We start from the raw sequence: 13,515 nt of genomic DNA on the forward strand, positions 1-13,515 counted from the left end.
TCACAATTTGATACATTGAAGACAATGTTGCTGAACAAGGAAAGTACTTTAACCTTCGCGGAGGCTGTCAAGATGGCCCTACTAGAGGAGAGTCAACTGAAATCGCTAGGAGTACCAGAACTCACTACAAACACTGCCTTCAGCTCACAAGTCAACCAGCCTTACCCAACCTAGCAACGTCACTATCACAAGGATGATCAAGAGTCACTCGTCGTACTCAAGTGTTATCTCACTCAATAGCTGGCCCAAGGCCAAATTGTGGTGCTCTTACTACCGAAAACCATGACACTTTAGAGAAACATGCTGGAAGTTGCATGGGAAACCACAACTTGGCCAATATAAGGCCTTCCTCAACCATATAATGGACAGTCTAGTCGGGCAATTTCCTCTGCCATCTAGCTTTCCCCAAGTATTAGTTACAAGTGAGACTTCATCCATACAGGGGATTCCGGTGGCACCACCAAGTGCAGGACCACCCTCTACCACATCAACAAACGAAAAGGACAAACTATGCCAATAATTAGAACGTCTACGCCAACTACTAACGACTACCTCTGTTGCAACACCATCTGAAGCACCATCTATTAAGACCTCATCCTATCCATCGTCATCATATGATCAATCCCTTCGTCCCAAGGAGAACATAACTTACATTTGCAAGAGTGTAGCTCTCACTAGTCTTGAATCTCCGCATCACGGGAGACATAAGGGTCCATGGATCCTAGATTCAAGTGCCACCAGCCATATGACTCCCCATTGAAATTTTTTTACAAAATATACATCATTTTGTCAGGGCAAGAATGTGTTAATAACGAGTGGGAATCTAGTACCCATTGATGGATTTGGTACCATTCTTATCCCTAAGGTTGGGAAGTTTGAACATGTCCTACATGTGCCGCACTTATCGGCTAACTTGATTTCTCTTGGTAGACTTAGACAGTCACTCACACATGACATCTTAATCACTAAGACGGGGTGTATTCTTGTGAACAAGATGACCGGGTGGTATATTGGACCGCTCGCTGAAGAACGATGTGGTATGTACTACCTCGTGGACCGACAACTTGAAGACATCCTACCGCAAGCCTCCATTGCTCTCCATAGCACTCCCATTAGCATCTAAGAGGAAGTCTTGCTCCACCAATGTCTTGGACATCCGGCTTTCCCTGATTTGCAATTTTTGTTCCCCAACTTACCTAATGTACTAGATAGACTGCACTTTACTTGTAACACTTGTATGCGGGCTGAGCACACCCGTGCTAGCTACTCCTCTTGTTTTCATCACTGTACTTCCCCTTTTTCTTTTGTTCATAGTGATATATGGGGTCCATCTCCTACAATCACTTATGGTGGGAAACACTTGTATATATCACTTATTGATGATTGTTCACGTATGATGTGGATGTATTTGGTGACCCATAAAGCATAGTCATCTCAAATTATAATTAATTTCTCCAAGATGATTAAATTGTAGTTTGGAAAGGGATCCAATACTTCCGGTTTGAAAATTCCAAGGATTATGTGAATAATGAACTCAAAAACTTCTTTTTTGATCAAGATGTAATCTATGAGACCTCATGTGTCAACAGCCTTCAACAAGAGACAACTAATTATGAGATCCTATTAGAGATGCATAATCAAGACCCCACCCACCTAGCGGCAGCCAGTGTTGCATACTATATAGTACACTCCTTGCTTCACAACCGGCTACTTTGAGTGAGGATTTACTAGATTCCATCCCCCACTTAGTGACTTACCAAGAAAACGCCCTACTTACGACCCTTCCTACAAGAGCAAAGATCAAGGAGGTGGTCTTCTCCTTTAGTCAGAACAAGACCATGGGACCATATGGGTTTTCTACAGAGTTCTACATAGCACGTTGGGATATAGTAGGCACATACTTGGTGCTTGTTATCAAGGAGATCTTTACGTGTAAAGTCCTACCTAGAAGTTGGAATTCCACTTTCTTGGCACTTATTCCAAAAGTGGACACTCCAACTTCTTTTAGAGACTTTCGCCCTATTAGTCTTTGTAATGTATGCTATAAAGTTGCATCCAATATCATTACAAATCGGCTAAGAACCTTCCTTGATAGACTTATCTCACCTTAACAATGTGGTTTTGTCAGGGGTCAACAGGTCCATGATAATATCATGCTAGTTCACAAGTTAGCCCAGTCACTAGACACTCATATTCGGGGCTCGAATGTCATCATCAAACTTGATATAAAGAAGTCTTTTGATCAAGTCGAGTAGAGTTTCCTTACCAAAGTGTTACATCGCTTTGGGTTCACCGATGCATTCATCGTTCTTGTGGATGCCTGCATTAGAGAGAATCATTTCTCTCTTTTGGTGGATGGAAACTCAAAAGGCTTTTTGACGGCCACGCGAGGTCTACGGCAAGGTGATCCCATCTCACCCACCCTTTTTATATTAATGTAGGCAGGTCTTCAGCCAATCGCTCACACGAGCGATCACTCGCGGCCTCATCCAACCATATTTTACAAAAAGGGGATGCCTGATTCTCTCGCACTCTCTATTTGCAGACGATGCCATCCTTTTCCTCAATGATTTTAAAAATCCATTAAGGAACTTATGAGTGTCCTCACTGCGTACGAGCGGGCTTCTGGCCAACTCATCAATGTCTCAAAGAGTAGCTTTATGGTCGGTCTGTCCACCACTAAAAAGTGCTCTCAAATTATCCAACACTATGCCGAGTACTCATGAGGATACCTCCCTTTCAATTATCCCAAATGCCCTATCTTTCTCAAACCCGCTAGGCATCATTATTTTGATGCTTTGGTGGTCAGGTTGAGAAAGAAACTAGATGGATGAAAACTTTATTTTCTATCTCCTAGGGGATGCATCCAGCTTATTAGACATGTCCTCATGAGCATCCCACTGCTTACTCTCACGATCCACTCACTATTTCTCACAGTTCTCCACTCGGTGTAGCGATTGTGCGCACGTTTCTTATGGTTTGGTCACCTCGAGGGAGAGAGTCGCCACCACTAGATTTCTTGGAAGAAAGCTTGTCGGTCGACGGACGAGGGAGGTCTAGGGATTAGACGCCTTCAGGGTGTCAAAGATATGCTTCAAAAGAAGCTCATTTGACATATGCATACCATGCACTCCCCATTGGGGAGTTTCATCTCAACCAAGTACGACGAATGGGCATGGAGAGAGATGGATATCCGGGGCCATTACAGATGGCGGACTTGGTAGTGACATTGGCTAGAGATAGCCAACGTCACACGTTGGCATGTCGGTCGTGGAGAGATTAGGGCTTGGTATGATATATGGCTTAGCGGTGAGCCTTTAGCCCACCAACCCCACTTTGCGCCCCATCAATTGCTATTGAACGGGGCACAATTTCTCACGTGTGACATGCGTCACCTTTGGGACCAACATGGCCTCCCCTTAGGCATGTTATCCCCGACTCTAAGTACTCTCATCGGGTCTACTCACGACCGTCCTATTTGGACGCTTACCCTCAATGGATCATTTTCCTTGTATTTCCGCGAGAAATCCCCCATCCAGCATGGGGTCGCTACATCTAGCATCCGGTGATCATCACTCGTGTCTCTTTCATCCTTTTGAGGCTCATGCATCGTGGCCTCCCGATTGATGATCAGGTGACTCATATCGATCACTCCCTCAGTTGGCGTTGCTAGTGTTGTCCCGCACCTCCAAAGGCTGAGACTATGGAGCACCTTTTCTTCCATAGTGAGATAGCTCTAGATTATTGGCGCCAAATTACAAATCATTTGCGCCCACTGCTGCGTACCCCTTATATTCTAACACCGATAGAGTGTTTCAGCAAGAATTTTCTCTCGCCAACACTCTCTAAGTGGAGCCCTTTCCTTCACGTCATCATAGCTCACTTACAATGTGAGATCTGGAAAGGGCAAAATTCTTCTCATTTTATAGGGACCCCCATGTGAGCACTAGATATCATGCGACGAGTTCAGCAATAGATAAGACGCACTCACCATCTCACACCGCCCCTCGCCCACAACTCAGTCCTCGCATGCAATCTCCTTCGCACTTGGGGCACTTCAGTGACCCTCGTCCCTGTCACCATTCAGCTGCAACTTATCCATTGGCACCCATCGCCAATTAGCATCCTCAAGTTGAATATGGATGGTGCAGCCAAAGGGAACCCAAGACTCGCCGGAGGGGGCGGTATCCTCTAAGATCACACATGAAGTATTATCTTTGCCTTTTCATCTTTTTATGGTATCCAAACTTACACAATAGTCGAGGCTATGGAGATTCGTGCTGGTTTGTACCTTTGCGAGGCACAAAACCTTCACAATGTCATCATAGAATCAGACTCACAGGTGTTAGTAAACATGCTCCGTGCAGGTACTTGCTCCCAGTGGCGACTACAGCAAGTATGGCAAACATCGTACAGTGCCGCCCTCGCTTGATTAACATTAGTCACCAGTTGTGCGAGGGCAACCAAACTGCGGATGCCCTTTCCAACCATGCGATATGCACTCGAGCCCCTTATACTCTCTACTCCTCTTGGTAGGAACTCCCTCGGGTAGCTTGTGGTAGCCACCGCGTTGAGTGCCTTGGCTTGCTGGCCCTTCGCACGCGTCGCACCTTGTCAAATGATAACCCCCGCGACTGGCGTAGTAGAGATGAGGGCGCTCGCCCTCTCGCCTGATCGATGTACATACCACACACCTCAACGCTGACACCTATTAAAGGTGAGAAAAGCTCTATACACTCCATGCACCATCACTACTGCGAGGGACCCTACGTAACGCCGGCACGGGTGACCTTCTCTGAGCACCGCTTAGGTGTACTCATGTATGTTTCTTTTATTGCACCATGGGCATGGACGAGTAGGATTAGAGTGTAATTTAAATATTTATGCTCGCTCCACGCCTATAAACACTGGTGAACAATCCACTTAATATATAAAATCCCTCCTGGGTGGCGTCCAGGGCATGACTTGGTCGGTCTAGGCCACAACCGCAAGGTTGGACGTACCTGGCATCATGTATTTTGCCAATAAAAAAAACAGTCCTCAACAAAATGGAGTGGCCAAAAGTAAAACTAGACATTTTTTGGAAGTTACCCATTCTCTAATGCTACAAAGTCATGTTCCTGATTTTTTATGGGGTGAGGCTCTCCTCAGAAGCAAATACTTGATTAATCTATGGTCTACAAAGGTGGTAAATGGGTCAAGTCCCCTTAATGTCATGGAGAGCCATCACCCATCTGTAAGATTGAAATCAGACTTACCCCTTCGAGTCTTTGGGTGTGTAGCATATGTACATCTATCTGCCATTCCGAAGTTAGCCTCTCAAGCCCTCGTGTGTGTTTTCTTGGGTTACTCAGTGACCTGGAAAGGATATCGGTGTTATGATCCTCTTGAAAAAAAATATTATGTTACTAAAGATGTCACGTTTGATGAAAAGAAATCTGATTGCGGTCCTCTAGAACCCTATATGTTGGACATGTGAGTTCATGAATTAGGGTCATTAGAGAGACCAGCCTGTAAGGCTACATTCTAACCCTCCAATACTGTATTAGTTGAGGGGGAGAATGGGTCAGCAATCATAAATCAGTTTAACCACCATAGTCCTAGTGGGGAAGAACAAGCCCTAGTACACTTCGAACCCTCTACGAAACTGTCCAATCCTAAGTCTTGGTATGGCCATATATATCATAGTTGGACGTCCCTCCTATGAGGAGATATCAGACCAATTTCTCATGCACCTTCATGTTCTCTTCTCTCCCAATTTACAAGGGAAGGAAGTACACCTCTCTATCCCATTCAGCGCTATATTTCGTCAACCCACTTATCTACTTAATATCAACCATTTATATCAAAAGTCAGGGCGATACCGATCCCTACAAATATATCTGAAACTATGCAAGATCCCAATTGGAAATTTGCTATGGAAACCAAAATGCACGCTTTGATCCACAACGATACATGGTCGCTAGTTCCTTTGCATGCAGGGAAGAAACCGGCCAGATGTCGTTGGATCTTCAATGTTTAAGTATAAACCAAATGGGGACATCGAGAGATACAAAGCATGTCTAGTCACTAAAGGACACACTCAACAACGTGGCATCGACTATGGGGAAACCTTTGCTCTTGTAGCTAAGATGATGATTGTACGTATGCTCATCTCCCTGGCAGCTATCAAAGGATGGGACCCACATCAACTTAATGTCAAGAATGCTTTCCTTCACGGTCATTTAGAGGAAGATGTATGTATGCATATTCCCTCGGGATTTAAAACCACCCAAAACAATCACTTAGTCTGCAAAATTACACAAATCCCTTTATGGACTTATGCAATTGCCACATGCATGATATGGAGCACTCACCAACACAATGAATTCTATGCACTGTAAACAGAGTAATGGGGATCATACTTTTTTCCTCAAGCACTCGCCAAAGGGAATCACCGTATTACTCGTATATGTTGATGACATGATCCTTATAGTGGATGAATATGAGGAAATCGAGAGAATGGATTCCCGACTATCCCATGAATTTGAAATTTAAAGGTTAGGCAAACTCAAATATTCATGGGCATTGAGGTTGCTTACTCCCCTTCAGGCATTGTTCTGTCCCAACTTAAATACACCTTGGACTTATTGAGTGAAATTGGGCTATTAGGTTGTAAACCAGCACCTACGCCGGTTGATCCAGACCATAAACTAAGACTTGGGCAGGACAAAAAGCCAATAGACCAAGGACGTTATAGACGTATGGTTGGTAAACTAATCTATCTTACTCTCACTCGTCCCGATATATGTTGTGGGATTAGTTAGTCAATTCATGCAGGAACCTCAGGGAGTCCATGAATGTGTTGTTCGTCGCATACTCCGATACCTGAAGGGAACCCCAGGACTTGGCATACTATTCAAATCCAATGGCCATACTAAACATGACGTTTACAATGACGCTGTTTATGCAGGTAACATTGTAGATTGGAGCTCCACCTCCGGCTATTGTTACCTTTCTAGGAGGTACCTTGTCTCCTGGAAAAGCAAGAAGCAATCAGTCGTGTGACAATCCAGTGCAGAGGCTGAGCTTCGAGCGCTTGCCTTGGGTATATGTGAATGCTTGTGGATAAAACATCTTATTGAATAACTCAAGACCCCTCTCTCCACACTCATACAATTGAAGTGCGACAAGCAATCTGCCATTGCTATTGCACACAGTCCAGTTCATCATGCTAGAACCAAACATTATGATGTTGATTGTCACTTCATCCAAGAGAAGCTTGAAAACAGCACAATCTGTACCTCACATGTCAACTATGCAGAGCAACGTGCATATATCCTTACAAAAGGGGTCCATAGACCTTTATTGAAAAGCATGTCTTCAAGCTCAGAATGAAAAATATTCATTCCCAACTTGTGGGGGAGTGTGAGAAATTTGCATTCACTTTTTTACCATATTAGAGTTGAAATTGTGTCTATATCCAATGTAATGGCTACAAATTTATGATTGTTCTAAGCTTATTGGGTTTGGACTTTAAGATCCAAACTCATTAAGGCCTTTATAAGAATGTGAGCCCTAAACAAGAAGTGACGTGATATTTTTTCTGAATACTCTCTCTCTCCACAGTTCTTCTTCTTCTTTTCATCTCCTAAAACCCTAAGTCATCTTGCCCGCTGAGATTGCTGGAGTTGTGGGTACATTGAGGTGATTTTCAACTTCCAACACTTTGCAATATAAATACTCATAACTTAGCTGATAGAAATCTGATAAAAATGCCATCAGAACTCAGTAGAAAATTTTCATTTTGTATGCACTGGTGATTGAGGTCCACACATCAGTTTGCAGATTCCAAGTAAAAGAAATTATCATATTTGTATTTGGAATTTATTTTATATAGTGAAAGAAACTTAAATATGTGTTTTACTATCTTAAAAAACTGGGATCCAGAAATGCTATAATGTCACAAGCGTAGAAACTTTTTACTTTGTTACTATTATGAATCAAAATTCATATAAAGTACGATTCAAAATTAATCCAAACTTAGATATTTAAACCCAACCCATTACATGATAAAATATTTGAATATTTTTTACATCTCAACTTGATGGTAGTCATTCTTTGTGTCATTGCCTCTGATTTAAGGCTTGACATCTCACTCATATCTCTAGAAATTCGTCAACTCTTTAATTCATTTCAATCATCTCGATCTCAAACTAGCAAAAATATATAAAATACACTTCAAGTCAGAGTAGAAATTTCACCTGGTCCCAAATTTCACCTTGTCCCTAATACTTGATCAAGAAAAAAGAAGGGGATCATTTCAAAAAAAAATATGAAATGATTGTATTGTTTAACTATAAGTGGATGATTGAGATGGTGTGTGTTATTGAGCTTGGAGGCACCAATGAACTCAAATTTGAGGTGTTAAATTCATCTCTGAAATTTGAGTTGATAAAATTTATAAGAATTTGACGTATAAAATGATATGATTAGCAAGTGAGGAACAAGTGTTTTCTCCAAGGGGAGAGATTGTGATGAATTAAACTCATATTTAAATGGTAATTAGGAAATGAGAATATATATTTTGTAAAACAATAAACATGGTGATACAAGAAGGATGTCAATGCGAGATATACTCAATAATTGGTGTATTTAAATTTGGGCAAATATTCCCATATATCCCAGGTTTTTTAAATCGTCCGCGATCTATCCCACGTTTTTTTTTCACGCGATCTATCCCTCAGTTTTTAAAAGTTCCGCAATCTATCCCAGGGTTTTTCGACGCTGACATGGCATCCGATGCGGACGGCGAAGTGGGCAGCTGGGCTGACCGTAATAGACGTGGCATCCAAGTCGGACGCCACGTCCGCGTCGAAAAACTGTAATAAGTCATCATCTTCGCGGAGAGAGAGAGGGAGGGAGAGAGACCGCAGAGAGAGAGAGAGGGAGATCACGGAAGAGAGAGAAAGAGGGGAAGAGAGATCGCGGAAGAGAGAGAGAGACTGATCGCGGAGAGAGAGAGGGAGGGAGAGAGACCGCAGAGAGAGAGAAGGGGAGACAGAGAGATCACGGAAGAGAGAGAAAGAGGGGAAGAGAGATAGCGGAAGAGAGAGAGAGACTGATCGCGGAGAGAGAGAGGGAGAGAGACCGCAGAGAGAGAGAGAAGGGGAGAGAGAGATCACAGAAGAGAGAGAAAGAGGGGAAGAGAGATCGCGGAAGAGAGAGAGAGACTGATCGCGGAGAGAGAGGGAGGGAGAGAGAGAGACCGCAGAGAGAGAGAGATAAGGGGGGAGAGAGAGAGATCGCGGAGAGAGAGAGAGGGGGAGAGAGAGAGAGAGGGAGACCCGGAGAGAATTAGAGAGAGATCGCGGGAGAGAGAGTGAGAAGGTGATCGCGGAAGAGAGAGAGGGAGAGAGAGAGAGAGAGAGATCGCGGTGGGAGAGAGAGAGTGGGGTTTTTTCCCGATGATGACGTGGCGTCCGACTTGGATGCCACGTCTATTACGGTCAGCCCACTTCGGCGTCCGCGTCGGATGCCACGTCATCGTCGGGAAAACGCGGGATAGATCGCGGTTTTTTTAGAAAATCGGGGATAGATCGCGGACGATTTAAAAAACTCGGGATAGATCGCGGAATAAAATAATTTAGGGATAGATCGCGGAACTTTTTAAAAACCCGGGATAGATCGCGGACGATTTAAAAAACCCGGGATATATGGGAATATTTGCCCTTTAAATTTTTATAGCTACGGAATGAGGATGGCAAACTGAATAATCAATAAGAAGATATCGACTATACGTGTCATTGAATATGGATGGATGAAACTTCTAGATGTTATGCACGAGATAGATGTACGTTGATGAGTAGATGGGAATATGTGGATGGATGTTGAGAAGATAATGATATTGTATGTGCAAGGAGACTCAATGAATATCCTTGTATTTTTTATCACAACAAAGGAAATTTGCAATAGTAGGAGAGCCCCTCTGCTCCTCTTTCACCTTCTAACTTCCATTGATGATGGATACCTAGGAAACTTGATGGATCTCAAAAGTACTTAAGTTCACTCATCTTACATATTATAGGATAAATTCCAATATGATTTTAACTAGATTTGCACGTACTTTAATTGCAGATCTCATGTGTGCCCATCAGGAAAAAAAGATGACATGAAACTCTCTAAGATCCATTTTGGCTAATCACAAAATACCGTAAGTTTCAGCCAAGCGATGCTTTCATGGGTCATTTCATGTTGGTTTGCTCACAAATTTCTCATGCAGACACATGTCTTTGCTTTCTAGTTGCAATTATTGTGGTTGTAATCAACAATTTATGCACTGACAACACATGTAGGCACATAAATCTTATTTATTGGTGGAAAAATTCCTCATTTTTTAATAATGCTAGCACATGTTCATGCACATTAAAAACTAGTACAATGTTGGCCACTATGGCATTATAATATGTGATGCCATGACAACACCTTTTTTTTGTAATAATTATTGCAGTCAATGGCTGTCTCTCTCAAATTAAACCCTATCAAACTTATAGACCTCTCTTGCAAAATTATAGATTTTTTATTTAATTTCAAGGAAAACCCAAAAATACTATGACATAAATATTTGATATACATTTTAATAAACTGCAAGAAAATTACAAAAATAGACATTTCGACTTAGAAATTATTTCATTTATGAGTATGATGGTATGCTTTTATTTAATAATACAAAAGCCTGAAAAGGAAAACATCGCAATAGAAACACTATAAAACATTTTAAGTTTATTAATGGTGGATTTGTGATCTTGAATGTAGTGATTGGGCCATAGCAATTGACAATGATGAGTAATCATCGATCAGGAAAAAGGTCCACGGCTGAGATTTAATTTTGGCAGTTGGTCCATCATTTAGTAATATTGTTCGGCTTGAGGTAAAGCCATCAATCTCCACATCGGTTTTCACGTTCCTTGATCAGACAGTGGATTTTGGCAAGGGGCACCGTAATTTGATATTTTTGTCTCCTCTTATTTGCTCTTATATCTTATTATAAATTAAATATGCCCTTTACGCTACCTATCATAATCTCTTACCTTCTTATATTAATACAACAAATTCTCTTAAAAGGGCAATTCCTTAAGGTCAATTATTCAGACAAGTGTGGATTTTAGACCTAAGTCAGTCTTGGGTCGAATTTTCGACCCAAGTGAGCGAATTTTCGAACCGCCCCATTGCCCTCGAGCGAGGCAAATAAGAGGCATTTGGGGATTAGGGCTTTCGTCCGCTGGAGTATATATACTAAACTCCAATCCTCTCCTCAGAAGATTAGGAGTAGCGGCGCGAGCAAGAGCGGAGCTCAACAATGGGCAACTTCAGGGTATGTCTGGTTTGATTTTCTTGCTTGTTTCAATCGCGGAAATGCGTACCCTTTTGATTGATTGTATTGTATGGCATGGTTTCCTTGTTGCAGTTTCATCAGTACCAGGTGGTGGGTCGAGCTCTCCCTACCCCATCCGAAGAGCATCCGAAGATCTTCAGGATGAAGTTGTGGGCGACTAACGAAGTTCGAGCGAAATCGAAATTTTGGTGCGACGGTTTATTTTCTCATTTGGTTTCTGATCTTAGTTTTTTTCATGAATCTGGATCTCATAGTGGTTGCGTTATAAGGTATTTTTTGAGGAAGCTAAAGAAGGTGAAGAAAAGCAACGGTCAGGTGCTTGCGATCAACGAGGTAAATCGTTGGGGCGATGTGGACTTTCTTTGCTGATTGTTTCTGCACCGTGTCTTCATCATTTCATTATATCTATTCAAATTTTATTTACGACGAACTATCTAATCGGTTTTTTATTATACCTTTTCTTCTGGGTCATTGACGAAAGATATAGTTGATTGCATGTTTCTTTTGTCATTGTCGTGGGTCATTGACCATTTTTCTTTGCGAGGATCTCTGTTGAATCCGTTCGTCGTTTAATATATTGTAGGCTTTCCATGATAGTGCGGCGACTTTGCCGAGGTGACCAGCCATCGTCTTGGTTTCCTCTTTTTCCCTGTTGCCAACATCAGTAGACTGTAGTGCTTCTATATTTGTCTGTTGAATTATTCAGGCCAATGTTATACACTGCGGAGGACATATTCCTATCCTCTTTTAATTGTCTCGATCATCCATTTCAACTGAATGTCTTTTATTTTTCAAATGTCAAGAGATCAACTGCGATTTCTTTCCTTACTATGGTTTTTAAATGTCGACCATTACGTTTGATATTCCGAGAACTACATATTTGTACTTTTAAAGGTTCTTATTGTCTCTGTCAATCCATTTATCTCGTAGAACAGTCTGTTCAATATTGTCTCGATTTCAAATTCTGCCATTTGTTCTCGTTTATTATTGATAGTGCGGCAACTTTGCCGAGGTAACCAGCCATCGTCTTGGTTTCCTCTTTTTCCCTGTTGCCGACATTAGGAGACTGCCTTGTTTTTTATTGTCTGTCTTAATCTTACAGACCAATGATAACACCGCAGACGACATATATCTACCTTCTTTAAATATTCTCTATCATCAATAAAGAAATGCATAAATCCATCGAATTTTCTCTTCCTCTCTGAGCGTTTAATTGATTGGTTAATCCCCCCAATGATTTATCTTCTTTCTCAGCTTTGGTAAATTTATGTATAAGTCGTCTGTTGTTTCAGTACCTGTTACGTATCTATTAACCCTATTTTTATTTACAACCTAAAATCCTTATCTGGCTTGATTTCAACTTCTGAGAACTTTCAAATGTATTTTTGTTGAAAATTTTGGAATGAATTGGCAGATATTTGAGAAGAAGCCGACAACGATAAAGAATTATGGGATTTGGCTGAGGTACCAGAGCCGGACAGGGTACCACAACATGTACAAAGAGTACAGGGACACAACCCTGAACGGCGCTGTTGAGCAAATGTATGATGAGATGGCGTCCAGGCACAGGGTGAGGCACCCATGCATCCAGATCATTAAAACAGCTACAATTTCTTCCAAACTTTGCAAGAGAGACAACACCAAGCAGTTCCATGACTCAAAGATCAAGTTCCCACTTGTCAATCGAAAGGTCAGACCCCCCACCCGCCGCCTCAAGACCACTTACAAGGCCTCCCGCCCCAATCTCTTCATGTAAAGAGAGTGAAACCGTGAGCAACTCTTGAACTACTTGGAGTTTTTTTGGAGGAATGTCATTTTTTACTCCTGTTTCTATTTTTTGAAGAAGAATTGTTTCAGAAAGTTCCACTTTTATCTGATTAGACAAAGGACCAAGTTTTTTTCAAATGCCGTTTAGTCTCTTCACTACATATGCTGAAATTTATCTACTTGAGGAATCTTCTCTCTCCTCCCCCAATTGTAATTATGTCTCAATATGGAAATAGTAGTTAACGTAAATGTTCTAAGAATCTCTTTTATTTTTCAACTTGTTCACAATTTCTTTCATATCTTATTTCCTCTCTCCCATATATATTTGGCTTACATCCTCTCTTTCTCTCTCTCATTCTCTATCTATGTCGAAA

General features: G+C 41.8%; 1 protein-coding gene across 2 annotated transcripts; it reads left to right on the plus strand.

Annotated features, from left to right (window-relative positions):
- Positions 1–11,259: 11,259 nt before the first annotated feature.
- On the plus strand, positions 11,260–13,279 carry LOC144700182 (large ribosomal subunit protein eL20-like). 2 transcript variants are annotated; one of them, XM_078571610.1, is made up of 4 exons: positions 11,260–11,353; positions 11,447–11,562; positions 11,644–11,707; positions 12,789–13,279. In XM_078571610.1, the coding sequence occupies exons 1-4, from the start codon at positions 11,339–11,341 to the stop codon at positions 13,128–13,130; spliced, it is 537 nt and encodes a 178-aa protein (XP_078427736.1). In that variant the 5' UTR covers positions 11,260–11,338; the 3' UTR covers positions 13,131–13,279. The 2 variants fall into 2 exon arrangements, with proteins under 2 accessions (XP_078427736.1, XP_078427735.1); XM_078571609.1 differs by lacking the exon at positions 11,260–11,353 and having other exon boundaries at positions 11,429–11,562.
- The last annotated feature ends 236 nt before the right edge of the window (positions 13,280–13,515 follow it).

This window comes from Wolffia australiana, chromosome 2 (genome assembly GCF_029677425.1).
Source record: "Wolffia australiana isolate 7733 chromosome 2, ASM2967742v1".
Taxonomy (NCBI): Eukaryota; Viridiplantae; Streptophyta; class Magnoliopsida; order Alismatales; family Araceae; genus Wolffia; species Wolffia australiana.